Source organism: Onychostruthus taczanowskii, unplaced genomic scaffold (genome assembly GCF_017590055.1).
Source record: "Onychostruthus taczanowskii isolate IOZ18803 unplaced genomic scaffold, ASM1759005v1 scaffold30, whole genome shotgun sequence".
NCBI classification, from domain to species: Eukaryota; Metazoa; Chordata; class Aves; order Passeriformes; family Passeridae; genus Onychostruthus; species Onychostruthus taczanowskii.
This window is the reverse complement of record NW_024500350.1, coordinates 8,144,664-8,172,159: the sequence shown is the minus strand read 5'-3', so window position 1 is coordinate 8,172,159 and position 27,496 is coordinate 8,144,664. Positions and strand designations below refer to the sequence as shown.

At 59.5% G+C, this 27,496-nt stretch overlaps 2 protein-coding genes across 6 annotated transcripts in view; both read left to right on the top strand.

The window, feature by feature from the left end:
* The first annotated feature begins 159 nt into the window (after positions 1-159).
* On the top strand, positions 160-4,134 carry CHMP6 (charged multivesicular body protein 6). The gene is made up of 8 exons (XM_041409084.1): positions 160-278; positions 649-758; positions 1,225-1,312; positions 1,998-2,084; positions 2,176-2,241; positions 2,350-2,430; positions 2,620-2,674; positions 3,819-4,134. Exons 1-8 carry the CDS (start codon positions 216-218, stop codon positions 3,869-3,871), a joined length of 603 nt encoding a protein of 200 aa, XP_041265018.1. The 5' UTR covers positions 160-215; the 3' UTR covers positions 3,872-4,134.
* Positions 4,135-15,553: 11,419 nt separating this feature from the next.
* The window catches only part of BAIAP2 (BAR/IMD domain containing adaptor protein 2), a 38,283-nt gene continuing 26,340 nt past the window's right edge, over positions 15,554-27,496 (top strand). For all 5 annotated transcript variants that reach the window (XM_041409077.1, XM_041409074.1, XM_041409076.1 and 2 more), the window contains exons 1-3: positions 15,554-15,696; positions 22,589-22,664; positions 24,529-24,615. In XM_041409077.1, coding sequence (XP_041265011.1) covers positions 15,625-15,696; positions 22,589-22,664; positions 24,529-24,615 — 235 coding nt within the window. In that variant the 5' untranslated portion in view covers positions 15,554-15,624. The remainder of the gene's footprint in view (positions 15,697-22,588; positions 22,665-24,528; positions 24,616-27,496) is intronic.

The window sequence follows — 27,496 nt, the reverse complement described above, 5'->3', positions numbered from 1 at the left end:
CCAATATCATTATCCCCATTCCCGATATCATTATCCCCATTCCCGGTATTTTATCCCCATTCCCGATATTTTATCCCCATCCCGATATTCCCGTCCCCAGCGCGCCCCCCAGCGGCGCGCTCCCGCCGCCGCCGCGCTCGCTGCGCGTTGTGCGGGGCCGGGCCCCTCGCGGCCGCCGTCGGGGCCGGGCCGGGCCGGGCCGGGCAGGAGCGGCCATGGGGAACCTGTTCGGGCGGAAACGGCGGAGCCGCGTCACGGAGCAGGACCGGGCCGTGCTGGTGAGCGGGGACGGAGCGGGCCGGGATGGTGAGCCGGGGGAGCGGGACGGACCGGGCCGGTGAGCGGGGGGAGCGGGATGGAGCGGGCCGGGCCGTGCCGGGCTGCTGAGCGGGGGAGGGACCGGCCCGGCTGGGGCTGAGCGAACCCCGCTGCTGTCGCTGACACGGCGGGGACACACCGGGCCGGGGAGCGGCGCTGCCTGGGGGGCGCTGGAGCTGTCAGCGCTGAGCTGTGACCACTGTCCGTCCCTCTGTCCCCCTGTCCGTCCCTCTGTCCCCTTGTCCGTCCCTCTGTCCCCCTGTCCGTCCCTCTGTCCCCCTGTCCGTCCCTCTGTCCCCCTGTCCGTCCCCGTGTCCGTGTGTCCCGCAGCAACTGAAGCAGCAGCGGGACAAGCTCCGGCAGTACCAGAAGCGGCTGAGCCTGGGGCTGGAGCGGGAGCGGGCGCTGGCCCGGCAGCTGCTGCGGGACGGCAAGAAAGAGTGAGGGACAGGGGTCACCCGGGGCCGGGGGGACAGTGCCACCGCCAGGGTGCCACCGGCAGGGAAACACCTCTGTGGGAATCGGGATCCCGGAAGGGTTTGCCTTGGGAGGGACCCTAAAGCCCGTCCAGTGCCACCCCTGCCATGGCAGGGACACCTTCCACTGCCCCAGGCTGCTCCCAGCCGCAGTGTCCAGCCTGGCCTTGGGCACTGCCAGGGATCCAGGGGCAGCCCCAGCTGCTCTGGGCACCTGTGCCAGGGCCTGCCCACCTTGCCAGGGCAGGATTTATTCCCAGTACCCGGTTTGCTCATCCTTGCTGCTCGCAGGAGCAGGTCCAGCTGCCAGTTGAGCTGCACACAAGCTGTCCCCTCTTAGCAGAACACAGAACAAGCATGGCTGTGGGGGGCTCCTTTAGGCTTCAGTTGTCTCACCCCTGCTGCGTGTCCCTCCCTCTGTGTCCCTCAGGAAAGCCATGCTCCTGCTGAAGAAGAAACGGTACCAGGAGCAGCTGCTGGATAAAACAGAGAACCAGATCAGCAACCTGGAGAGGATGGTGAGCCAGGCTGGGGTGTTCTGGGGTGGGGCTCCCGTGGGATTCCACTGCAATCCAGCTGGCAGGTCCTGGCAGGTGTTCAACCTCTGTCCAAGGGCAAATATCTCCAAAACTGTGTGTGAGCCACGATTTTCCCTGGAGACACGGAGTGGTGTGTTTGGAACCTGCAGGTCCCCTGCTAAATGTGTGGTTTGGAAATTGCTGAAGCATTACTCACAGGGGGATGGCTGCACTGGGGCCTTCCTGGCTCGTGCCAGCCCTGTCATTCAGAGCTGGATGTGTTTGGGTTTGGGGAGGTCTCAGCTGGGACTGGCAGCTGGAAAATCCGGTGAAATCACCTCACGGGCTGTTGGACCTGCTGGTGCAGCTGCCTGTGCTGAGCTTTTTGTGTGGATGTTTCCTGCTGCTGGTGCCACTGGCAGGACTGGAAGGGCTCCACTGATTCCTCCTTGCAGCTTCTCTGGTGGTCCTGGCAGCCAGTGTGTGCCTCAGAATGCCAACCATGGAATCATTTAGGTGGGAAGAGCCCTCTGAGCCCAGTCACTCCCCAGCACTGCCAGGGTCACCACTGTCCCCAGCTGCCACATGCCCATTTCTGTTAAATCCCTGCAGGGTTCACAGGGCAGCCTGTGGCAATGCCTGCCCAGGGTGTGACAGGCTCTTCCCTTTCCCCTTCCCACTGCAGGTCCAGGACATTGAATTCACCCAGATTGAAATGAAGGTCATCGAGGGCCTGAAAATAGGCAACGAGTGTCTGAACAAAATGCACCAGGTACGTGTGGCTGGGGCACTTCAGAGGGGCCTGGCTGGAGCTGCCTCCCTGCAGACCCCTCCCACAGCTGGATTTTGGCTCTGCCCTGCAGGTTATGTCCATAGAAGAAGTGGAAAGGATAATAGGAGAGACCCAGGATGCTGTGGAGTACCAGAGGGTGCGTGCATCGGGGGCTGGGAGCAGCCTCTGCACAGAGCTGCTGGGGTGGGCACTGCATCCAGGGGCCAGCAGGCTGGGGTGTGATGTCCTTCCCTCTCTCCCACAGCAAATAGACGAGCTCCTGGCTGGCAGCCTGACTGAGGAGGATGAAGATGCCATTCTAGAAGAATTCAATGCTATGACTCAGGTGGGGTTGATGTGCTTGTGGTTAAAATCCACATTTTCAGGAAGCTGTTTTTAACAGCAGTTCAAGTGCCTTTTTGCTACTCTCAGAGCTCAGTCTGGGGGGAAATGTGGGACATTGCCACCCCCCCAGTGCTTGCCCACAGCTCTGCTCTGTGACACGTGTGACACATTGTCTGTAATGTCCTCGCAGGAACAGTTGGAGCTTCCAGAAGTTCCTTCAGAGCCACTCCCAGAGAAGATCCCAGGTATGTTCTCCTTGCACAGCTTTGGCTTCTGGTGCTCCTGTCCCCTGCAGTGCTCTGGGACCTTCTCCCCATGGAAGTGTCTTGGGAAATGGGAGGGGAAGCAGCTCCTGGGTGGGGACAGGCCCAGCTGAGCCCTCGCTCCGGGAGCACCCCAGGCTCCGCTCGCTGTTCCATCAGCATCTGGTCATTGCCTTGGGGAGCTCCTGTGTGACACCTGCTGTTCTTGTCACGTCCTGTACCTGCTCCCCTGAGACACCTCATTCATCAGGAGGCTCCATGAGGAATTGCTTCCTTGCCTGAGCCAGGCAAGGCTTCCTCCCACAGCCCCGGGCCAGTCCTGTCATACAGCACAGGGTATTTTGTGGATGTTGGATTCACCCTGCACAACACTGGATTTCCCTGAGGCTTGGGATGACTTGGAGCTCTTCCCACCTCACTTCCCAGTGGTTTGGAAGCAGTCCCACAGTTCCAGGATTGTCAGAGCACGCAGCTGGTGGTCCCTGAGTGTCCCTGAGCGATCCGAAGCCTCATTGGATGGATTGTGTGGGGATGAAGCTGGGAAGTGGGACAGCTCACTAAGAAAGGCACCAAACAGGCCCTGGTGGCCCTGCCTGGCAGGGAAGGAGCCCACTGGGATCCATCAGGTGTCTGTGCTGAGGAGCTGAAAACTCAGACTGCTGAAGACTTTTCCTGGGACAGCAGAGTTGGACCTCCCTGCTTGTGCAAAGAGGAGCTGGAAGAAGCAATTTCCCTCTGTGGAACCTGCCCAGGAGCAATCTGGGGTGTGGGGAATGGGGCTGGTTTCCTTGGAGCTTGTTTACTCCTAAACAGGGCTCAGATGTCAGCACTGAGGCCAAACAAAACACGGCCCAGGGGTGAGGGCAGAGCTGGCCCTGCTCCTGCTCCTGCCCCTGCCCCTGCCCAGGATCTCTCCCTGGGCTGGGCATGTTCTGAAAGTCTGTAATCCTTCAGTGCTGTGAGAAAAGGGGGCATTTCCACATGGGAATGTGGGATTATTTCTAACCAATTTGTCTTAGTTCAGGTGCTGTGCAGAGTGGACTCTGAGCCCTGGATCCTCCTCAGGAGATGGCTGCAGGATATTTGCATTCCCTGTTTCTGTAACAAGTTTCTTTTCCTTCCACAGAAGTGTCACCCATCAAGAACAGGCCAAAGCCAGAGCTGGTGGCAGCATCTTAACTCCCAGTGCTGGGGATTCCCCCACCAAACTTTCACCCAGGACAGTTTGCCCTCCCAGTGTGTGCTGGGAGCAGGCAATGCCTTGGCAGCATCCCAGCTGTGCTGGGTGGATTGTGGAGCAGGATTCCCTGCACAGGGTGGGGAACCTCAGCTGATTATCGCTCTTGTATCAAGATTATTTTCTAGTGCTTTCTTTTTTTGTAACTTAAATTCCAGACTCACTCAGCTGCGCTGTCTCGGGATTAAACAGCAACTCTAAATCATCCAAAGCCAAATTTTTCTCTGTAGGTTTGATTCTGGTGGTCAGTCTGCCTTTGCTCTGGCCAAATCCCTGGAAATCCCACGCTCAGAGGGAGCGTGTTTGTGCTGGGCATGGGCTGGGTGAGCACCAGCCCTGCGGAGCGCTCTGGTGTCCGTGTCCCTCTGTCCCTTCTCTCTCCTGGGTCCATCTGTGCAGGGCTGGCCGTGTCCCTGTCCTGCTGCACTGGCTCATGCAGAACCAGCCCCAGGGGGTTTGGTTTGGGCCAGGCTCAGCCTGGCTGCTCAGCCCTGCTCCTGCTGCAGCAGCTCTGAGCCGAGGAGCCGTGCAGGGTTCAGCCCTGGGCACGGTTCAGCCCTGGCCCCGGAGCCCTGCAGAGCTGGGCAGCCCTGGGCTGGCAGAAATCTCCTGCCGTGCCAACGTGGGGCTCCTGGCAGTGTCAGGAGCCAGGATTCCCCCTCGTGGGCTCTGCTGCAGCGTCGGAGTCCAGCTTTGCCTGGGATGGATCCCACGGACTCTGCTCCAGTGCGCCTGCCGGACCTTTCCTCGGGGACTTGGACACGTTTCCTTGTGCTGCTCTGGACACGGGGCCTGAAGCTCCAGAAATCACCACTCCAAAGTGCTCTGGGAGCAGCTGCAGGGAGCCCCATGCCCGCTGAGGACTCACTGGGATGCTGAAGGCCCTGGAACGCTGCTGGCAGCCAGGTGGTGGCAGATTTGGCTGCTCTTGGAACAAGCTCACCTGCCAGCTTGCAGATGCTCTTCAGGACACTGCCGATCTTTATTTATTACGTTCTTGAAGCCACAACCCTTAATCTGCATTTCTGTGACAGCAGAAGGACCAGAGGGTCCCTGGAGACTTTGTGAGGTTGTCGTTGGCTTGTGGGATCTGGTGCTAGACAAAAAGTGATCCCAGGGACTGGGCCAGCAGCAGCTCTGGGTGGAGTCGTGCTCTCCATGTCCTCTCTGTTGTGTTCCAAAGACTGACCAGGGCATCCTTGTCTTCCTCGTGTGTCCCCAAGGCAGTGAGTGCCTTGGAGCCACCCCATTTCCACTCCCTCTGCTGTGTCCTCACTAATGTTCCCTACCAACCCCGCAGTCCCTGCCCTGTGTTTGACACCAGCACGGTGCTGGCAGAGCAGCTGCTGCCTCTGGAGCTGGCCAGGGCATTGGATGGTCCCAGGGCCGTGTCTCTGGTCACCCCAGCTGCTGTGGGGACAGCCAGCTCCTGCTCCCAGCCCTCCCAGGACAGGGTCCTGCTCTGCTCCCGGCGGTTCATTCTGTCTGCTCGGTGCCGGCTGTGCTGCAACGCGGCCCATTCCCACCAGAGAGAGCCTTGGCTTCACCAGTGCCGTGCTGGCAGGAGCGTTCCTTTTCCTTCAGGGCTCCTTCAGCCCGGTGCCAGCGGGTGCTGGGCTGTTTAACGTGGCCCTGGTTCATCTGCGGGGCACTCCCAGGAGGCTCTGGAAAGGATCTGTCCTGGGATGCAGCTTCCACTGCTGGTGCTTTGGGAACACCCTGTTCCCTGGGATTGGCATCGCCACGGGAGAGGCCAGAGGAGGGTGTGCTGCAGTCCCTCTGCTCTCTGATGAACGTCCTGGCAGCAGGAGCGATGAGCCAGCCCTCCCCAGGGACTCTGCCAGGGCCGGGCTGGGTCCTGGTGGCTGCACCCCTCGTGGATGTGGAGAGGGAGCAGGGCTGGTGCTGAAGGGGTTAATGCAGCTCCTTCCATTCGTTACCACAGTGGAGGGGCCATTTACTGATCCAGCAGGAAAGTTTGGAGCAGATTGGCCGCAGCTTCCTCTGCTGATCCCTGCCCCAGCAGCTCCTGCCGGGTCTCCTCGGGAGGAAGGGCTGGGGGCAGGCCGTGACCTCTGTCTGTGCTGTGACAATAAACTGCTGTGACAATAAACTGCTGTGACAATAAACTGGCTCCAGTGGCTCCACCGACTCCTCTTCCAGCCTCGTGTTTGCCCAGGGAGTGTTTTGGATGAGCAGGAGTTGCCTGCCTCCTCCCTGCCCTCCTTGCTCCTGGGAGAGATGTGGGCAGGAAATTTCAGAGCAGGCTCCATGTGTGACACAAACAGCCCTGGATGGCCCCGGGAGGTGACAGTGCTGGGACAGTCCAGCACGGCCCTGGTGTGGCTGGGGTTTTTGAGAGCCTCTGCCACTGCCCTCCCCTCCTTGGCTTTACAGAAAGGCCAAATCAGGGGATTTGTAAGAATTACTCTGGAATTGTCACACTGATCCACGGGCACTCCGTGCCCAGACTCAGGGCTCACGTGGACGTGTGGCTCCCTCCTGAGGGACCTCACTGTCCCGTCCCATTTCACCTCCCTCTGCAGGACTTTGTGTTTCCATCGCTGTGGAGTTGTCCAGCCACCACCGAGCCCCTGTGTGTGACTGTCCCCTGTTTGCCGAGGGCACGGGGCTGGGGACGCCCCACGCTCCACCCGTGCAGGGTGAGGCCCCAGCTGGGCTGTTCCTGAGCCTCTGGCTGTGCTTGGGCAGCAGCTGCTCCCTAGTTACTCTGCATTTTCGTCTCTCCTGCTGCTGGGAGCAGCGGGATGTCCCCAGACCCCCCTGCCTGTGCCAGCCGGACCCTCGGGGGGGCTCAGCCCCCCTGGCCCGTCCCGCCGGGCCCTGGGAAAGCAGCTGTGCCGAGTTTGGAGTGTTTAATTAGCACTCGCCGTGCCCCTCAGCTGTGGCAGCGGGGTGGGAGCCAGCTCCCGCCGGGAGGGCTGCACACAGAGCTCCTCCAGCTGTGTTTGAGTTGGCCAGATGTTGAGCGAGAGGAGCATGGAGCAGCGCTGCTCGTTGTTCGCTGAACCCTGGAGACAGGAACAAACCTCAGCTCCTGCCTCGGCTGCCCCCGGAGCCCTCCCGGGATCCCCCAGCCCTGGCATGGCCCTGGCATGGCCTGGCCCCTCTGGAGAGGTTCTGGCACTGGGCAGTGCCCGGGGCAAACCTGGGGGCAGGCACAGCACACAGCACGTGTGACAGTGACAGGGGCTGCAGCATTCCAGGAGCACTCACTCCTCCTGGATCTCGGTGCTGTTCCCAGCAGCTGGTGTGGCTCTGTGGGATTCCCATGCAGGGGAAAGGGGAAACCAGCTCTGCTGGGAGAGCCTTTATCCCCCACCCCGAGCAAGGTCTGAGACAGGAGCAGGAATTCCAGCCAGCATTATGCAAGCAGCAGTGCCTTTAAATAGACTCCTATTCCCTGTTGTCCAGGAGGCAGCTGGGCACCAGCACCGCTCCCTGGGCCGTGCCAGACCCTCCTCACCCCTCCGTGTGCCCGCAGCTGGTTTGGGGCAAAGGCCGGGAGCTGCCTCCCCTCCTCAGCAGCCTCTTCCCGGGCCTTTGAGGGAATTGTGTAACGGGAGGCGGTGGCAGAGCCCTGGCAGTTTCCATGCCAACACAGCTGGATGGCGCTGCCGGGGAGGGGGCTGCCAGCCCACCCCAGAACAGCTGCACAGCCCCAGAACAGCTGCACCCCGACACGGCTGCACCCCGACACGCTGTCATGCCGTTTCCTGGAAAACCCATGGGAAAACAAAACAGAGCCGGGAACCCCGAACCCTGGAGGTGTTGGATCCGTGGCCCCTCTTCGGGCTCCTGCTGCTTTTTAGCACGAGGGGCTCAGAGGCCCTGGGGGCTTTCCCTGTCCCCCCTGAACAGCCCTCAGTTCCCCGCCCAGGGGAATGAGCTCACAATGTCCCTTGTCCCCCACCCTCCCTGGCAAACCCTGACTCAGAACCAAGCACAGTTTGGTGGGTCTTTCATCTTCCTCCTCCTCCTCCTCCTCCTCCTCCTCCTCCTCCTCTTCATTATCCACTCCCTGAGCTTGCCCTGCCCTGTGTGGGGTTCCAGGGGTTCAGGGGCACTGCCAGGGTGCTGCGTTCTGTCCCCAAACCCTGCAGTGCCACCCCCGTCCCAGCTGCCCGCTCGGACACGCTGGGAGCCAACCCCGGCTCCCTCCCTTTCCCTCTTCCGTATTTCCAGTGCCCTGGTGTCACGCTGAGTCACCAGCAGAGCAGAAGAGGCTTTGGCAGGGAACAAGCCCAAGTTTTCATAGTTCAACTGTGACGAAAAAAAAAAATCATCGTAATTTCCTAATTAGAGCAGGGCTGGGAACAAAGCGGGTCTGTCCGAGCGCGGCGCGGCCACGGCCCGGAATGTGACCTTTGCTGGCTGCTGGTGCCAGACGGGAGCTGCCGCTGCTTGGCAGGGCTGAGGTGCCTGAGCAGGGCTGAGATTCCTCAGCAAGGCTGAGATGCCTGAGCAGGGCTGAGGTGCCTTGGCAGGGCCTGCTCTGATGTAGGAGCCCAAATTCCTCCTCCTGGGGGATGCAGGACCCGTGGCGATGGGTGGAAGGAGCACTGGGAGGTGGCACTTGTCCCCGTGTCACCACTTTTGCTGCCCTGCCCTGCCCTGCCATGGAATGTGGCTCCTCAAGTCGTGGGTGAAGCCGTGGCCAAGCCGGGTGTCCCTGAGGGCCAGCACTGCCACGTGACGGGTGTCCCCAGCCCGTGTCCCCATCCCATGTCCCCAGCCTGTGTCCCCAGCCAGTGTCCCTGGCCTGTGTCCCCAGCCCGTGTCCCCAGCCCGTGGCAGAGCCATGCCAGGCTGCTCCAGGGCTGGCTCCAAGATTAATTAGCGAGAGAGGAAATGAGAAGAGAGCAGTCCCAGGGCTGGGCTGTGCTGTGAAGCAGGAGGAGCCGTGTCCCTGTGGCAAAGCTGAAGATGCCGTGCAGGGAGCTGGGTGGCCTTGGGGCTGCAACAGGAGCTGGGGAATTTGGCACCGTGTCCTTCAGGTCTGAGATCCAGCGTTTTGCTGCTTCCCGGAGCTGGGATGGGCAGCCACGGCCGTCAGAAGTGGCCATGGCACAGGCAAACGTGCCCGAGGGGGCTGTGGGGCTGTGACCAGCCCAGTGCCAGCTTGAGGACAGAAGGGGGGACACGGGCAGGGGATGGCAGGACCAGCTCAGCAGGACCTGAACCTGTCCCTTCTGCCACCTCTCTGTGACCGGCTGGTCCTTCCCAGGGCTGGGCAGGGGGGAGGCAGCCCCCAGAGGTGCCCACAGCTCCCAAGGGTGCCCAGAGCTCCCCAGGGTGCCCAGAGCCCCCAGCAGCACCTCAGCTCTGTCCTGGACACTTCCCCGAGCTCAGCAACGTGATGCAAAATCCCATCATACCAATTATGCAAATCACATAAACTATTCCTGTTATTCCGAAGGATCCCCAGAGAGCTCCTTAGCGCTGTAATTCAGCATTACTCACTCGTGAAACAGGAGCTGGGGCAGGTGAGGAGGGACAGGGCTCAGGCTGTGCCCCAGCCCGGCAGCGAGGGGGACCTGGCGCATTTTGGGGCTTCCCCAGAACACACAGCTCTGCTCCCCCGGCCCCAGGGGCCATGGCAGAGGCTGGGTTTGCTGTGGAACCCTCCCAAGGCCCAGGGATGGCAGCACGGATGTGTCCAACTGTGGCAGGGCCGGTGCCAGCCCCGCTGCCCCTTCCCCTCGTGCAGCAGCCAGAGCCTCCCTGCATCCCTCATTCCCTCCCTGCATCCCTCATTCCCATCCTGCACCCCTCATTCCCTCCCTGCACCCCTCATTCCCTCCCTGCATCTCTCATTCTTCCCAGTGCCTCCATCTTCCCAGGCCCGGCGCAGCATCCGCAGCGCTTTGTTTTCCCACCCACTCCGTGGTTCCTCCGTCATCCCGGCTCCTCCCTGTGCCTGCGGGAGCCTCCGGGAGAGCCGAGGCTGCTCCGGCCGCTCCCTGAGCCCGGCCCCTGGCAGGGCAGGGGGACACACGGGGACACCGGCAGGGCTGTCCCCGGCCGGGCCCGGGGAGCCAGGGGGACGCTGCTGGCACCAGGAGTGTCCCAGCCCTGCCCGGCTGCCTGCAGCCCACGGGCACGGGGACTGGCCCTGGGGTCCCTCGGGGACTGCCGTCCGTGCCCCCAGGGATGGCACCCAGTCCCCAGGCTTGTAGCCCTTGCCGTGGCAGGGCCAGAGGGTGACACGTGTGTCACATCAGGGAGCAGAACTGTCCCCGAATCCCTGGGCACAGCAGCTTGCACTGTTGGGAGTCTTGCTCAGCTGCTGCTTCCAACGGGATTTAGGGAAACCCTGGGTGATGAGAGGCCAGGTACTTTGTCATGCCTCAGTTTCCCCTTGGTGAAATCAGCCCACCTCACTTTGTGAGTCCCACTCCCCCAGCTGGAATCGGGGTCCAGCAGTGCAGCTTCCAGCCTGCAGAAAAAGGGCCTGGATTGCTCATCCTTGGCTAATCCCCAGTAAATGGCTTTGCTGGGTTTGCTGGGCAGGATTTAACTGCTGGGAGCTGCTGGCACACACGGGACATCTCCAGCCCAGGGACAGCTTCTGAGTCCTGACCCCCTGATGGTTCAGGGACCAGCTCCCACCAGCACCAACAGTGACAGAATCATGGAATGGGCTGGGCTGTGTCTCAGGTGTAGCTGGGTGTGTATTCTATCACCATCTGTTAAAGGTGGGGCAGTCACCTTCTGTCCATTGGCCAGTTTTCTTTATCTCTTCACAACCCATCCTCCCTCCAGGAGATCTCTTCTGTTCATGGGTCAGTAATTACTAATTATCTTCTGTTCATGGCCAGTGAGGGTCCCTGCATGGCTGATCAAATTCCAGCATCCCATGGGGAGATGCTCTGCCCAGGGCAGGAGCCAAGCATTCCTACCTGGATACAATCTGAGCCTGGAACAGCACAGCAGCCTTTGCCCACTGCATTCCCAGAGGAGCAGCTTTCTCCTGCCCTGCATTCCCAGAGGAAGAGCAGGCCCATCTCCAGCAGCCCTGGAGCTGCAGAGGAAAACTCCAGCCTTGTGCAGGATCCCTGCTCCAGCAGAAGCACAGCTGGCACTGCAGGAGGGCTGAGCCCCCATGGGATGGGACTGTGCCACCACCCTGACACACAGGGCTCAGCTCCTGCTCTGGCTCTGGCAGTGTTTTATTTTTGTTTGCACTATTGCATTTGTATTTTTATTTTTCCTAATAAAGAACTGTTATTCCTGCTCCCATATCTTTGCATGAGAGCCCCTTAGTTTCAAAATCATAATAATTCAGAGGAGGGGGTTTGCATTTCCATTTCACAGGAGGCTCCTGCCTTCCTTAGCAGACACCTGTCCTTTCAAACCCAGACAGCTGGAAGGGACCTTAAAGCTCATGGGACACTCTGCTAGACCAGGGTGCTCCAAGCCCTGTTCAGCCTGGCCTGGAACACTTCCAGGGATGGGGCAGCCACAGCTTCTCTGGGAAACCAGAGAAGGCCTCCCCACCCTCTCAGGGAGGAATTTATTCCCAATATTTTACCTAAACCTCCTCACTGTCAGCTCGAGGCACCTGCTGGAATCCTGGTGAGCAAAGGCTGCCCTGCACAGGGGAGGCTGAGCTGAGTTTTGGGAGGATGCTCCAAGACCTGGTACTGTGTGGGGTTTGCTGGCCCAGCACCTTAATGAGGTGCTCCAGAGGAAGTGGGGGACAGCCTGGGGTTGAGGAGGGGCCCCCGAGGAGGGCAGGGGACAGAACGGAGTGAGGTGTTCAGGAAAAACACATCCTGTGCTTGTGGGGGGCTGGTTTGGCTCAAACCCACCTGGCCGATTCCCCAGTGACCCCCAGATGTCAGAAAAATCACGTTTAGATTATTTGAGAAAGAAAAACTTCCTGACACAGCACAGGGAGGGCTGGCAGTGATGTCAGGGCCCCGATGGAGAAGCCATCTGCCCAGGACCATGGGACAGGCAGCTCCTGGGAATCTCATTAGCACGGTGACACTCGGGTACACACCTGCCCCACTCGGGCTGTGCAGGGCACGGGGGCTGGGTGGGCTCGGCCTTCCCCTTCAGCACACTCTGAAAAGGAGGAACACAGAGCCAGGGCTGCCACAGAGCCAGCAGGACTGAGCAGGAGAGGAGATGGAGGTGATTTCTTCAGCCTGGTCCCATTCCCTGCCTGGTCTCTCCTGCTCTGGCAGTGCCAGAGAACCCAGGGACCACCTGGAGCAGCTGGGGCTTGATCTTCCTTGGGAAAATCCAGGCATTTTCTCAAGGACTGTAACAAAAACCAGCACTGGTGCCACGATGGTCCCTCTGCTTCCTCCTCTCTGTGCTGACCACTGCCACATCCCACTCAAATGCCCCAGGGATTCCAACCCACCTTTATTTCTCCTCTCTCCATGTCCCGGAGGCATCCCGAGTCGCTGAGGTTGTGGCAGCTCTCGGTGACCCCGCAGTGCCACGTTCCCCTTCCTGGGCAGTTATGCTGGCCTGCAGCACCTCCCTCCTGTGTCCCGTGTCCCTCCCTGGCAGCCACCAGGGTGGCATTTCGGGAGCAGGGAGAGTGTCCCCAAGCCGGGAACATGGAGGGAACTGTCCCTCGGTGCAGCTGCTGTCACTGCCCTCGGACATCACTGCTCCAGCCACTGCTGCCCTGGCCAGCACTGCCCTGGTTGTCACTGCCCTGGCCATTACTGCCCCAGTTTTCACTGCTCTGGTTGTCACCGCCATTGGTTGTCACTGCCATCGGTTGTCACTGCCCCGGCCGTCACTGCCCTGATTGTCACTGCCTTCAGTTGTCACTGCCATCGGTTGTCACTGTCACAGCTGCCACTGTCGTGGCCATCGCTGCCCCGTCCCCACCCTGTGCCGGGCGCGTGACCCGGCCGGGAGCGCTGGCACGATGCCACGGTGGTAATTAAGAAGGAACCTAATGAAACTTTGAAAATAGCACAATTTCCTCCCCACACCTGCAGCCGAGCGGGGTGGATTACATAAGTTATTGTTGCCACAGCAACTTCGCTCCACCCGGGGCTGGAGGTGGCCGGTGCCGCGTGTGCCGCGGTGCCGTCACCCCGGGGAGGGATCGTGGGGATGGGGCTGCTGCCTGCTCATCCCACTGCTGTTCCCAGTCTGGCGTGGTGCTTCCCCACACGGCACCCACAGCCCTGCCGTGGATGGTCCCGCCTTCACACAGGCACATGGAGAAGCACCGTGGGGATTCAGGTAACCCACGGGACTCCGGCACCATGGTTACCCTGGGCACGCTCCAGCTGCCGCCGAGCCCCGGGGAGTGAATCACCCTGACAAAAAGGCAGCGAGCAGCAACCAGGAGAAAAAAAATAAATAAATAAAAGGCAATCAAAGCAAACGCTACGGCACGAGGCAGAGGCAGGTTTTTCCTGCTGAGAATTCCCAGGGTGCTGCGGGAGGCTGCGGGCGGCAGCGCTGCCGCGGGCCCGGGCACCGCGCCCGGCCGTGGGCAGCACGGGCAGCCCCGGCCTCGGCTGCCAGCCGGGAGAGGGGGACAGGGCAGGAGCCAGGGACAAGGATAATTTGTTCCATGTGGCTCTGAGTGTGGGGAAATGAACTCCCTGGCTGCTTCCAGGCATGGAGCCACTCCGGGAGCGGGGAGATAAGAGGGAGAAAGGTTTTCAGCACTCAGATTCCAGAGGATAAGAAGAAGCAGAGCAGGGGAAGAAATTGGAGCGGCTGTCTGTGAGGAGGCCTAGATGGAAGAGATTCTCTGAGGGCCGTCCCAAAAGGCCTCTTTTATTATCAGAAATTACAAATCCTTTTATCTTCCTCACCAGAGGAACAGCTTGTTTGAATTGCTGGGCTGTCACACTGGAATTAGATGCAAGAACCCCCCACATCCATGACGTAGCGAAGAACTTACATAACGTAACTAAAAATAAGGTGATGGAGATGCAGAGAGAGGCACTCTACTCCTTGCTGCTTGATCCTGAATCCTTCACCAGCGCTGGAAAGCCAGCGAGGTGCTGGTGTCTGGCTGAGGGAGCTGACTGTGTCTGGCCACGTGGGATGGAGAGGGAAAGTGGCACTGTGGTGTCCCAGCAGCCAGGCATTCCCCTGGGAACATCTCCCAGGGCAGTCCTGGTCCCACAGCTGCTCCCTTTCCTCAGCCCCGGTGGGAAAGGGTTAACTGGTCACTCCAGAAACATGAGAAAAATCCTTCTCCTAGGCTGTAAATTCTTCGCTGTGCTCTGGAGTGTGGAACCTCTGAGGCAGAAGCCAAAATGGGACACAAAGGCAGCCAGAGGCAGCAGCTGCTGTCGGTGCCCTCCTGGGCCTTGCCAGGGCTGGGAGGAGACCAGGAAGGGGAACAGCAGCGGGAGGTTTGGGACCAGCTATCGACCTGGGCTCCTCGTTCTCGGAATTGATAGATGTGAGGGGAAATAGCATGCTCAGCTTCTTAACTGTTTCACTGCTCCTCACAGCAGAGAGGAGGGAGAGGAAGGCTCGGCCCACGGGCACGGCCTGGCCCTGAGGCTCAGTTTAACCACGGCTCACCTGAGAGAGCGGCCGTGCCCAGGGAGGACAGCGAGGCAGGGCACAGGCATGGGGACACTGGCTCCAGGGCATGGGCCTGCTCCTCATGTCCCTCAGCACCTGGACAAAATCTGCTGTCACGGGCCCGAGGCATGACAGGGACAGGGATGCATGGCTTGTGTATCCCACAGGGACCTGAGGGAGTTCTGGCAGCAGTCTCCCAAGGGAATCCTGGCTGGCCAGGACAGCCTGGGGACAGCGAGGTGGCAGGCAGGGGCTGGTCTCCCTTGGGCTGAGCATCCTGAGACATAGTTGTGGTGTTGGCTCATCCCACCTCTGCTCTCCCGGACAATGTGCATCCTCCTTCCCAACATCCCACAAACCACAGGCAGCTCTTCCTTCTCCAGCTGCTCCTCACCCATCTGCTCCCCAGGGCACAGCTGGGGATGGAGCACAGCCCCAGAGTGGGGGTCCAGCAGGGGCTGGAGGGTGGGACAGCTCAGGGATGTGGGGCACAGCAAGAGCCACGGAGTGGGGTAAAGCAGGGGGATGGCGTGGGGTCGTGGGCTATGGGGTGAGGTACAGCAGGAGTGTAAGGTAGGTTATGGGGTGTGGGATGGGAAATGGGGGGGAGAAGGGGCATGGAGTGTGAACAGGCCATGGAATAGGGTGTGGCATGGGGAATGGGAATGGGGAATGGGCAGGGGATGGAGAATGGGGATTGGGGATGGGGAATAGGAATGGGCACAGGGAATGGGCATGGGGATAGGGAATGGGGAATGGGCATGGGGATGGGGAATGGGCACGGGGAATGGGGATGGAGAATGGGGAATGGGTATGGGGAATGGGCATGGGGGATGGGGAATGGGCACGGGGAATGGGCACGGGGAACGGGCATGGGACCCCGCACAGGGAGCACACCGCAGTACATCCCGCCCTCCCCCGCGATGCTCGTACTCCTCTCGGTACTCCCAGCCCCGCACGGCCGTGGCACAGCCCGGCCCGGCCCGGCTCCTCCCCGCGGGGCTGGCCGGGGCGGTTCGGGGCGGTTCGGGGCGGGCACGGCCTCCGGGAGCTGATAAAAGGCACGGCGGCCGCGGTTCCCCGCTCTCCCGCTCCGTGCCCGGCTCCGCCCGCCGCTCGCCCGCACCCCGCGCCGCCGCCCATGGTGCTGCCCGGCCCGCCCGGCATGGCCCGCTCCGAGGAGGTGCACCGCCTCACCGAGAATGTCTACAAGGTGAGTCCGCAACAGGTGCCCGGCGCGGCGCCTGGCCGTTTGGCTGTTATTTGAGTTATCTGAATTATTTGCGTTATCGCGTTTCCCCTCCCCGGGACGCGCGGGGGCAGAGCGGGCGCGGAGGCGCCGCCGGGGCCGGCCCTGGGATGCGCCCGGAGCCGCTCGGCCGGGCCGGCAGCGGCCGCCGGGGCACCCCTGAGCTTTGCCCGGGCACCCCCAGCCTTGCCCGGGCACCCCCAGCCTTGCCGAGGGACCCGCGGACACCGGGACCCGCGTGGGGCTGTCCCAGCCCGGGTGGGCAGCGCTGTCCCCGCATCACCCCGCAGCGGGGTGGCCCCGCGCCGCCGGCACTCGCTGCTCTGCCACAAGCCAGAGCCCTCGGAGCCTTCCCCATCCCCTGGAGTTCGGGAATTCTCCGTTTTTCTTTTCTGCTTTGCTGCCGGTGTCCTGGGAAAATGCAACAATTTATGTGGTTTGCCTTTCCCCCGAAGGAAGCGGTTTCTGCTCTGCTGGGTCTTGAGACCAAGACTAAGAAAACTGCTGTAGCCTAACGTGTAACGCAGGATGTCGTTTGTTAAACTGGGAAGCTTGCACGATTTCCTGTGATTTAAGGGCTTGGATTGAGTTACCTGGGAGCACAGAGCAGGGAAGAAAAAAAAAAAAAAAAAAAATAGAAGAATGTAGTACAGAAAGTGCCGGGCAATGAAGTTGTGGAGTCTTGGTTTTGGAGCTTCTGGGGTGTAACAGCTGTTCAGGCACAGCTGTGGCACCCGAAATCGTGGTCGCTCTGAATCTTGGTGATTTTTTTGCTGTGGTCCCCAGGGCTCCCTCCCACCCTGCCAGGCAGCCCGTGTGCCCGGACATGCCCCGGTGCAGGCTGTCCTTGGTTCGGGGCAGGGCTGGCACCCAGGCTGCTCCAGCGTTTGTACACTGGCACTGCCCGGCCTGGCGCTGCCTGGGCAAACAGGGGCTGGGAGCAGCCCCAGCCGTGACTCAGTTGTTGTTTGAGGTGTGTAGTCCTCGAAGCACGGGGCTAATGACAGGTTTGGGGAGCAGGTCACCGTCACCCCGGGCCCGGCCCTTGGGCTGCGCGCAGGGCAGGCCGTGCTGTCCCCACACGTGCGGAGCCCATCCCCAGGGAAGCGGGGCTGACTGCTGGCCCGGCTGCTCCTGGCCCAGCCGGAGCAGAGCCATCGCTGCCCGGGGTGTCAGCAGCCAGGGCTTGGGCGTGCCCGCAGGTCTCCATCAGCCAGAGAACACCTCAGCTCCTTGGGATGCCGGTGGGAGCAGCCAGGTGCAGGCAGTGAGGAGATGGAGCTGCTGAAGATCTCGTGGGTTCACCCAAAATCAGTGTCTGGGTGCTGGGAGCAGGAGGAGGGTGGTCCTGGCTCTGGTTGTGTCCCTGTGGTGAGCATAGGCTGCTCTGAAGCCGTCAATGCTTTCTCGGCCTCTGGAGTTGTGTGCCATGTGGTGCCTGCGAGAACCTGGCGTGTCCCTGTTCCTTTGAGGACTTCAGCCACCCCTGAGCCCAGCTGGGAGCTCGGGCACTGAGCTTTCCTGGACCTCTTTAACCTTTGGAGTCTGACTCCAAAACCAGTCCCAGCGCTTCAATCCCCATTACCCAGGTATTTTTTTGGCCTGTACAGGAGCCATGGGCAGGAGGAGACAACCCCCAGGAGAGGGGCGATGCCACGGAGCCCCAGCCCACAGGGGCCCAGGCTGGGTGACCCCCAGGCTTGGTGCCCGACCCTCGCCGTGCTCCCTGCCCGTGTCCCGGCGGTCTGGCAGGAGCGGCCGCTGCCCGTGCCGGCTCCCGCAGGCTCTCCCGAGGCTCTCTGCTCGGGAAGCCCATTGTCATGGTTTTCCAGAAGCAAGCAGCGCTCACCCTCGGAGTGACTGTGCTAATGAGCTGGTGGAGGAGCTGTCAGCCGCCCCCGAGCCGATGCTGCCACTACAGGCAGCTGCCTACACACGGGGAGTAATTACAGAGGGAGACGGAGGCTGCTGGCACCTTCCGCCAACGTGATCCCACCTTTGGCGGTGCTGATTCACTGCCAGGACCCCGGAGTAGCGGCACAGCTGCCGGGCTGGCTCTGCCGTGAGCCCCGGGCCGGGCTGCGGGCATGGGCAGCTCCCTCTGCTCCCTCCCCGCTCGCCCCCTGCTCGGGATTGTCTTTTTGCAGAAAGCAGGGACTGGCAAATCCTCCTTCCCCCGAAGACAGATCTGTCTCCTCCTGCCAGATGAGATTATTGCCGTTTACAGCCCAACCTCCATTTCATTTTAAAGCCATTTTTCTGTGCGGAAGATGGGTTTGCAATGGTGTGCGAGTGGCTCTGCCTTTGAAGAGGTGTTTGCCTAACAACTCGAAGCTGAATTGTTGTGCAGAAAGGTGGACAGAATTCCTGAGGGTCCTTAGCTCCTCATCAGCTGTAATCGATGTTACTGTCACACCTCTCCTCCTCATGTCCAGAGGGATGGGAGCGATTCTTCCTCAAGGGGTTCAGGAGGGAAACTGTGGCTTTGGAGTGGAGGGATGATGAGTGTGGCACAGGAGGAAGGAGCCAGCTTGTGGCAGCCCAAATTCCATGCCCTGCACTCCCTGCCTGGAGGCTTCCTGCAGCCCAGCCGTGGGAGATCTGTGGGGAGCAGCCCAGGGCTCGGTGGTGAGCTGGGCTCTGGCACTGCCAGGGCTCTGAGCTGGGAATGCTGCTCCATCCATCCATCCATCCATCCCGGGCTGGGAGAGCCCTCCTGGCCTCCCTGGAGATGGGACACCTGCAGGCAGGTGGGCTCTGAGGTTCCTGCCTGGCCGGGGTGTCCCGGGTGCTGCCCTGCCCTCGGTGCCTGCTGTGCTGAGCCTGCCCGTGGTTAAGGTTTCAGTGCTGCTGCTCGTGTTGCAGGGCAGGGCACAGGGCAGACAGCTCCTCCGGCCACAGCCTGGGGCTCAGCCCTCGGTGCCACCTCCGTGGGGACACTCCTGGCTCCTCGGGGGAGATCCCAGCCCCGAGGAGTTGAGGATGGCCCAGCCTTGCAGGGCTGGCCCCGGGTGGGTGCTGAGGGTGTTCCCAGAGTGCTGGGGGCTCTGTGCCCCCTGTGGATCCTCATCCCAGCTCTCCTCAAGCCCAGACCCCAACACAAAGATGTTCAGAGCTCTTGCCCTGAGATTTGGGTCCCCTCATGCTCTGGCATGACAGCCAGGAGAAACTAAATGCCTTTTAGATAGGGATTGGTTTTTTATCCTGACTTTTTTCCCTGATTTTCCCTGGGCTCCTTCTTAACAGACTCTTGGCTCTTGAAACCCCCAGGGCCGCTCCTGATGGTGCCAGGCAGGACAAGCTGTGATGGAGGAGGCAGCACTGGGCTTTGCTGGGCATTAAATATTGATAGCAAAATGATGAAAGTGCTCCTGGAGCAGGGCTGACCCATTTAGACACAAAACTTCCTTAGGGCTGAGCTGCTTCTGCAGTGTGGCGGTGGAGAGTCCCCTGGTGCTGTCCCCTGCTGGTCCTGGTCACCCAGGGAATCCATGGCTGGGCCCTGGCAGGGTCAGTCCTGCAGGGAGACAGAAAATCCTTTAAAAGGTTGGAAAAGCCCTCTGAGTCCATCAGATCCAACCATTCCCTCGGCTCTGCCGAGGCCATTGAGCCACGTCCCCAGGTGCCACATCCATGTGGGTTTGGAGCCCTTCCAGGGATGTGTTGGGAACGCTGCCCTTCAGCTGGTGAGCAGGAGAAGCTTGAGCCACTTCCAGCTTGAGCAGGACTTAAACTTGGGTTTGAGGAGCTGGAATTGCGTGATCCTTGCGGGCTCCTTCCAGCTCGGGATGTTTTATTCTTCCCCATGATTCTAAACTTTTCCTTATGGGCTAATTTACGGGCTTGGAGCATCCTGGCTGTAGCTGGAGTGTGCTCAGAGGGCAGAAAAGGGACCTTGTTCCTGTTGCCTCTTCCCCCAGCACACAGAGCAGGGCCGTGTCCTGGAGACCTTGTGCTTTGCATTAGTTTCATTTTTGGCAGCTGAATAAAGCCGTGCCAATCCCGGAGAGCTGAGTGGTATTACCCAGGGAATTCAGCTCAGTGGAACAAAGCAAAGCCCTTTCAACCCTTGGCTGCCAGGTTTTGTGGCTGTGTTTTTCTGAACTCTGCCCAGGCAGCCCATGGAAGGCAAACAACTTGTGGGTGCTGCTGAGGGGGCAAAATCTGGGGAGAATGAGATTTGCTTTCACTGCCACAGTGCTACTGAATGTTTGCCTTGCACTTGGTGTCCTGCAAGCCTGGATTCACCTGTCCTGCGGGGGACAGAGCCCCTGGTGCCCCCAGGGAGGGGATGAGCCCTGTGTTGCCAGGGGAGCAGCTCCAGCACATCCCTGGTGTGAGGGGTGATGCTGTTGAGCCATTCCATGGCACGAATCTGTTTCCCACTGTTTCTCCTTGGCGGGTCTCGGGCTCTCACCTGGAGGGGGGTGTGAAGGCTCTGGAGTCACCTTCCCTTCCCACCCTGGGAGTGAGAGAAGGGCTTGGAAAAGGCTATTTTTATCTCTGGAGTGAGGAGCCCTTTTCCCCGCTCTCATCCTGCCAGGCTGTTTTTGTTGGAGGCTCCAGACAATGTTTTAAAAACATTCACTTTCAGCAAACTTCCTCCTGGGGGTTGGAGAATTTTATTTGGCCAGCACAGAGTCACCTTCCCGCTCCTTCAGCCGCTCCACAAACCCCTTTGGGGGCTTTTATCTCTTTATTTGTTGCTTTAAAACATCTCTTGTGGATCGGTGGGGAGCAGGACCTGCCCTGAGCAGTGGCAGGGCAGGGTTGTGCTTTGATTCCCTCTGCTTTGGGCAAGATGTGCTGAGTTTTGGACGGTGCTTTGTCTGCGGATCCTGTTCCATCTTTAATTCCCCGGGTTTCATGCTCAGGACGATGTGTTTACACGGGCACTGCTGAGAAAATCACACTATTTACATATCCCTGTGCACGTCCTCGTACACAAACACTGCTCTGAACCTGCAAACCGCCCAAAAAATCTCCTCCCTGCAGACATTCTGCCAACGTTTCTGCTGCTTAACTCTTGCTCAGCCTCAGAGTGCTCGGGCTGAGCCTGAGCGTGGGGCTGTGTCCCTGTCCCTGCCCTGGGCAGGGGAATCGTCCCTGTCCCTGCCCTGGGCAGCGATGCCAGCCTCTGCTGCTCTGTGGGATAGCCCAGGTGGGTTTTGGGCTGGAGTTAAACCTGATGTGGGCAGGATGGAGCAATCCTGGCAGTGGTAATTAACTGCTGTGCAATTGTCTCCTACACGTTGGAGAACACCTGGCTTGTTGCTACAGGTTCATTTTCTCTTTTCACGCTGAGCACATCCACCAAACTGCTCTGAGCTGCCCCAAAACAGCTTCCAGGGGCCCTGGTGTTGGCCTGCAGCCTTAATTAGCGGGGCAGCTCCTCATTAGCCTCGTCAATCTTCTGCCCTTTGCAGTTGTGGCTGCCGCTGTGAGGACCTGGGGGCTGCTGGGGACAGGCTTTGGGGACATTGCAGCCATCCTCAGCCTGGAAGGATGAGCAGATTCCTCCTGAAATAGCAGCCCTGGGGTGATGCCACCCCTCTGATGGGTTCCCCACACAGGGTCCTGCCCGGAGGAACCCTAAAAGGGCTGCCTGGTGCCAGGAGGGCTCTGGTTGAGCCCTGCACACGTGGGGAGAAAATTCAGCTGTCAGACTCGAGTGGCGGGCAGCAGGAACTGGGATAAAAATGCCTCAGGCAGAAAATGAGCTTTATAGTGTTCGGGCAGCCTCAGATGAGGTGACAGATGCTTAATCAGCTTATTCCCCGTAAGTGTCTGCCTGTCTTCCCTCCCTGCCCGGGCTGGGCTCTGCCAGCAGCCTGGGGGTGCAGAGCCCCCGTTCCCAGCAGGAATGCCCGTGGTGCATCCCCCACCAGGGGCATTCGGACCCGGAGATCCATTTCCTTGGTGGGAGGGTGTCCCCAAGGTGGGGCAGGGCACTGGGACCAGCTCTGGGGCTGGGCCCGGTGCAGAGGATGCCTGGGAGGGATTGGGGGCATGTGCCCCTGGCAATGGGGTCTGTGCCCCTGGCAGTGAGGGCTGTGCGGGAGGGACTGGGGTCTGTGCCCCTGGCAATGGGGTCTGTGCCCCTGGCAGTGAGGGCTGTGCCCTGGGACTGAGGCATGTGCCCCTGGCAATGGGCTGGGGTGAGGGCTGTGGCTGCACAGAGCACACAAAGAGCCCTTTTTCTCCTCCTGATCCGATTATTCCTTCCCCCATCTGAGCTGAGGCCTTTGGGGCGAGGCAGGGAAGCTCAGGCAGCGCTCACCCCCACCCTGGGCAGGTGGGCAGTGCCCCCGAGGGACCCCGCTGGCATTCCTGGCACAGCTCAGGGGGCGTGGGGGGCTCTGCTCTGCCTCATTCTGCCTGCACATTTGGGATCCTGCTCTTCAGCCCTTCCTGCTCGTCCCTGATGGGCTGGGCTGCTGCTCTCGGTGGCCATCCTGGGAGTGGGACATCACCTGCCACCATCCCCAGGTCTTGGGTCACCTCCCTGCTTGCTCTGAGGGCTGCTGCTGCCCCGAACAGCCCCTACAGTTGCTATTATGGTTATTTTCGCTATATCTGATAATTCTCTGGTTGGGGCATTCACTTTCCTCTCCTGGGAAGCATCTGGTGCTGGGGCACTGCAGAGCCCCCTCGTTCTTGTCCCTCGTGTGCTCAGACCCAGCGTGGTCTTCCTCAACTGAGCTGCAGGATGAGGGAGGATCCTGGGGCCTCTTCAGGGAGCTGGGAGGGTTTCTTTGCTCTCTTTTTGTGCTTATCAGGACAGAGCTGAGCACGGAGCTGTTCACTCCGCTCCCCATCATCCCTGCTAATCCCAACCGTGTTCTCTTCCCTTTAGACCATCATGGAGCAGTTCAATCCCAGCCTCAGGAATTTCATTTCTATGGGGAAGACCTATGAAAAAGCCTTAGCAAGTAAGTGACACTGGGGCTGCCAAGCTAGGGAGGGGGGAAAGCTGCAAAACCTTTGGGTTTTGGTTGAAAATCTTTGGGTTTTTGTTGAAAAGTTCCACCTTCCCACAGGGAGGGAACTGGGAGGGTGGTGATCTGCAAGGCCATGGATGCAGGAGGGATTCCAGGGAGAAAATGCTGGGAGGCAGCAGGATAACAAAACACATCTGCAAACAGTTCAACTTTAAATGTTTGTTTAAAGTACTGAGAATTGAGGTTTTAAGCTCCGTTTAAAGAGGTGCTATTGAAATGTTTAAATTGCCCAGAAGAATGAAAAGAAGGGAAAAGCCTGAAAGTCTCGATGGCAGCTCTTGATTGGGAATGCAGGGTCCTATTGGGAGCCATTAGGGAGGTGTAGATTTAAGTGATCAAAAGGAAGCTAGGAATTGATTAAAGCCCAGAATGGGCTATTTTGACTTAAACTGGCTTTGTGCACTGCCTGGGCCCTCCTCAGCTGGGTTTTAGGGAGGTTTAAGCTTTGCTCAACCCAGAGCTGTGTTTTTCCACGAGGGCTCTGCTCCCTTCAGAGCTGCACGTGTCTCCTGGATTTTATTTTTGAATAATGTCTCCTGGATTTCATTTTTGAATAATCACAGCGAAAATGCCCGTGGGGCAGAGTCTGTCATCACCTTCAGCCAGGGAGGGGGGAAATCCCTTTGGTGTTTGGGACCCGACTTTTGGGGAGGATCCTGCTCCTGCTCCCTGCCTGCAGCACCTTTCCTTTACCACAAGCCAAGTGAGGCTCCTGGCTGTTCCCAGGAGGATTTTTAAGCCCTCCCCCTGTTCCCAGGTGCTGGGCACTGGTTTGAGCTGGGATTTAATGGCTCACCCAGCTGTGGGCACTGGTTTGAGCTGGGATTTAATGGCTCACCCACCGTGACGGGAAGGTGCCCGTCCAGCCCCACTGCTCAGGGCTGTGACCTCTGATCCCCAGGGAAGGGGCACAGGGCACCCTCCCCACAGGCAGCACCTTCCAGAAATTCCAGGGGCACAGGGCACCCTCCCCACAGGCAGCAGCTTTCCCAAAATTCCAGGGGATCCCAGCAGAGTGGGGTTTGTGGTTTGGGCCTGCTTTTCCCTGCTGGTTCCCTCCTGGCAGCAGAGGCAGGGTCTGACAGAGGGAAGAGCTGCTGACCCGTGGGACCGTGTTTTTTATTTATTCTTCTGAAATATTCTCCTGATATTTAACTACCTGGGAGGTGGAGCTGTTTGTCCCGTGCTGTCCTGTGCCACCAGCCACGGCACTTTGGGATAACCACTGGGATCACTGGCTTTGTGCTTTTCCCACATCCCTGCTGTGCAGCCAAGGATCTTCCTGTAATTTTTAACTTTGCTTGGGTCATCCTTCCCCTGGATCCCCGAGCTGGGGGCAGCTGGAGGAAGTGCAGAGCCCAGGAGGCAGAGCAGAGGCAGCGTTGGAAGGCTGGAGCTGGGGCTGTACAGCGTGTTCTGTGATTAGAGGAAACCCCCTGCTTATCTGATTAGAGTCAAGTGTGGAGCTGGAATGTCAACAAACAAAGCTGAACTATAATGAAAATCTGTGATATTCAATTATTCTGCAGTGATTTCTCCCAGCAGCCTGATGCTTGCACTGCAATGAAAACCACCACAGTCCTGCATGGCCCTTTTTAAATCCTAAATTACCCTGTAATCTCACTGCTCCAGCTCTCTTTGCTGCCTTTCCTCTGTTTGTTGTGTGCTCCCTCCCCGTGGGGTTGAGCCCTTTGAGGTAATGCCTATTTTAGTGTCCAGAGTCTCCTCAGTGCCCCAGAAGTTCTAACAGCCTTTAAGGAAAGCATAATCTCCATTTTTTTGGTGCTTTTTTTAGGCATGACCTACGCAGCAAAGGGGTACTTTGATGCTCTGGTGAAGATGGGAGAGCTGGCCAGTGAAAGCCAAGGGTCGAAAGAATTGGGTAAGTCCCCAGTTTGCTGCTAAATGAAGATTTCTGGAGATTCCCAGCCCAGGAGTGAAACAGATCTTTGGTGATGCTGGGGAGCACAAGCTCAGAGTGGAGGTAGTCCTGTCTCAGTGGTAGCAGTGTCTCTGGATTAACTGCTGATGCAGTTTGGAAAACCCCCTGATAGTCTCAGTGTCAGGGCTCTGGCTCATGCTGGTTTTGGAAACCAGCTTTGTGGTGGCTTTTTCTCACTTGGAGAAGGGGAAGCAGCAGATTTTGACTGGGGAGCTGGGGCTGAGCTGCCCCTCAGGGGCCTCTGGAGGGGCAGGGGCAGCTGGGCTGTGCTGCTGGAGGTCACCCTGTGCTGGTGGGGCTGGGGTTTGCCCTGCTGCAGCAGCTCTGCCCTGCTGGAGCCTCCCTGTGCCCAGTGCCAGGGACTGGTGTTTGCCCAATCGATGGCAAACATCACGAGCTGTGACTCTGCTGCCTCCTTCCCCTTTCTCACACTTAGTTCCCAGGAAACCCTTTCAAGGGCAGCTGCTTTTTCCATCCTCCCTATTGCCCAGGCATCCTCCTGTGTCCTCCCTCCTCACAGCTGTGGTCTGAGGTGACCCTCCCCATTCCCCCCATGGTTTGAGGTGACTGTCCCAGCTCCCCCAACAGTGTGAGGTGGCTCTCCCTGCTCCCCCCATGCTCTGAGATGACTCTCCCACCTCCCCCCGTGGTTTGAGGTGACTGTCCCTGGTGCCCCCATGCTCTGAGGTGACTCTCCCACCTCCCCCCATGGTCTGAGGTGACCCTCCAAGGTCCCCCCCATGGTGTGAGGTGGCTCTCCCAGCTCCCCCTGGGTTGCTACACCTTGTTAAGGCTCTCATGGAGTGAGATGTGCCTTGCTGTGGTGTCTGAGCAGTCCCAGGTGAAGCCTTCCTCCCCCTCCATCTCTCCCGCAGCTCTGGCTCAGCCACGGCAAAGTGCTCATTAAAGCATCTCTCCGGGGCAGGCAATTAACAGAGAGGTTGTGCTGAAACGACTCTGAAGGCTGAAGGAGCCGGGGAGCAGCCCCTGGGCTCTGGATTTGGAGTCAGACCCCGCTCCCCCAGCCCTGCTGCTGCCTGGGAATTGTGCTGGGAGAGCAGTAAGTGTCTATGGAAACCGAGTCGTGGATTAGAGCTGCCTGGAGCAATCTGCTGCTGTTTAATAAATAAAACAAAGAGCCCTGTGTGCTGCGAGGGCTGCAGAGCCTGGAGGAGCTGCTGCTGCTCTCTGGGGCTGAGCACAGCCAGCTCTGCCCTCCTGCAGGGAGCTCTGGGGCAGCCTGGGCAGAGGGCAGGAGCCCGGAGCCTCACCCTGCCGGCTCTGCAGAGCAGCTCCAGCTTTGCTCACGCTGCACACCTGGATTTGGGCACCTCTGGCCCTGATTCCTCACCGAAGGACAGGGGTTTGATGTACTTGCTGGCTTCTCCCCCGCGTGGCTGGAGTATTTTGGGGTGTAAAGTGTTCCCAAATCGCTGCTCCCTCCCCTCCTGTGGACACATCCCAGGGAGGCTCTTGTGCTCCCCAGCCTCTGCTCTGCTGATCCTGCTGAGATTTGCTGTGGCGGCTGCTCCACAGGGCAGGAGAAAGTGGAGATAAAATTTCTGGCTGCAGCTCAGTGGAGCTGATAACAGCTGGGACACAGCCCCCTGCCAGCAGATGTGCAAACAGGGGCTGAGAGCTGGGGGGCTGAGAGCTGGGCTGGCCGGAGCTGCAGCTTTTCCTGGGAACACCTTTGCCTTGTCACTCCCTGGGCTGGCAGTGCTGATAGTGAGATAACCTATTTCTGGGTTATTTCACAGCATCCCAGACTGCTTTGGGCTGGAAGGGATCTCAAAGCCCATCCAGTGCCACCCCTGCCATGGCAGGGACACCTTCCACCGTCCCAGGCTGCTCCAAGCCCTGTCCAGCCTGGCCTGGGACACTTCCAGGGATGGAGAATTCATTTTAGAACAGTAAATAGGAATTCTCTTAATTGCTGCTTCCATTGATGGTGTGTCCCCAGCTCCCTCCCTGAGTGGGATTTTCTCCCATGAGTTTATAGGGAAAACTGCTCCAAGGTGTCAGCCCGGGCCGTGGAGTGCTCTGCTCAGGATTTCAGCTCATCTTCCCAGCCTCCACGGAGAAAAACCGGGGAGAATTGTTTTTTCTCCAAAGCCCTCTCTTTGCTGAGCTGGGTGCTTTTTCCTGGTGTCCCTTCTGGCACAGGAGTGTCCCAAGCCCGGCCCTGGGAGGCAGGGGAGCTGCAGATCTGTCTCCTGGAACAGGGAGCCCTCTGGAGCACAGCTCTGGGCTCAGCTGCTCAGCACGGGGCATTTTTCCTGAATTCCCCACGAGATTTTGGGAGCTGTGTGCAGACAGGATAATCCTGTGTGGGAAAGGAAGGGTGGCAGTAGGAGCAGCAGTAATGCCCTGAGCTGTAATCGGCTCTGGGGGCTCGCTTCCCAGGGGCTGCTGGCTGTCTGAACCCCCCTGCTGGGCCTTGGGGGGGGGCAGAGCTGAGGTTTTGGGGTGCTCCCAACCCCGGAGGAGCTGTCATTGTCCCAGAGCAGCAGGAGTCAGTTTGCCCTGGGCAGTTCCCTGCTGGGATGGGCTCTGTGCCCGCAGGTGCCCTTGAGAGGCTCCCCGGGCTGTTCTGCACCCCCTTGGTGCTTGTGGTGGTCTTAGGGAAAATAACCTGCAGTGAGGAGCCTGTGTGCGACTAGGGAAGGTTTGCAGCCCCTTCCAAAAGCTCCAGCCTCATGCATGAGTCCTCAGGTGACTTTGGCCCTTGTCCAGCTCCTGCCTAGGTCCCTTGGATGCTGCTCAAAATGTCATTTATTTTGTCCTTCTTGAAAACTAGGCCACGGCAAAGTCATGGAAG

Coding starts and splice junctions, on each gene's coding strand:
- CHMP6 (XM_041409084.1), top strand. CDS start 216: ATGGGGAACCTGTTCGGGCGGAAACGGCGGAGCCGCGTCACGGAGCAG. Junction 1,313..1,997: donor TCAGCAACCTGGAGAGGATG/GTGAGCCAGGCT, acceptor TTCCCACTGCAG/GTCCAGGACATTGAATTCAC. Junction 2,675..3,818: donor ACTCCCAGAGAAGATCCCAG/GTATGTTCTCCT, acceptor TTCCTTCCACAG/AAGTGTCACCCATCAAGAAC.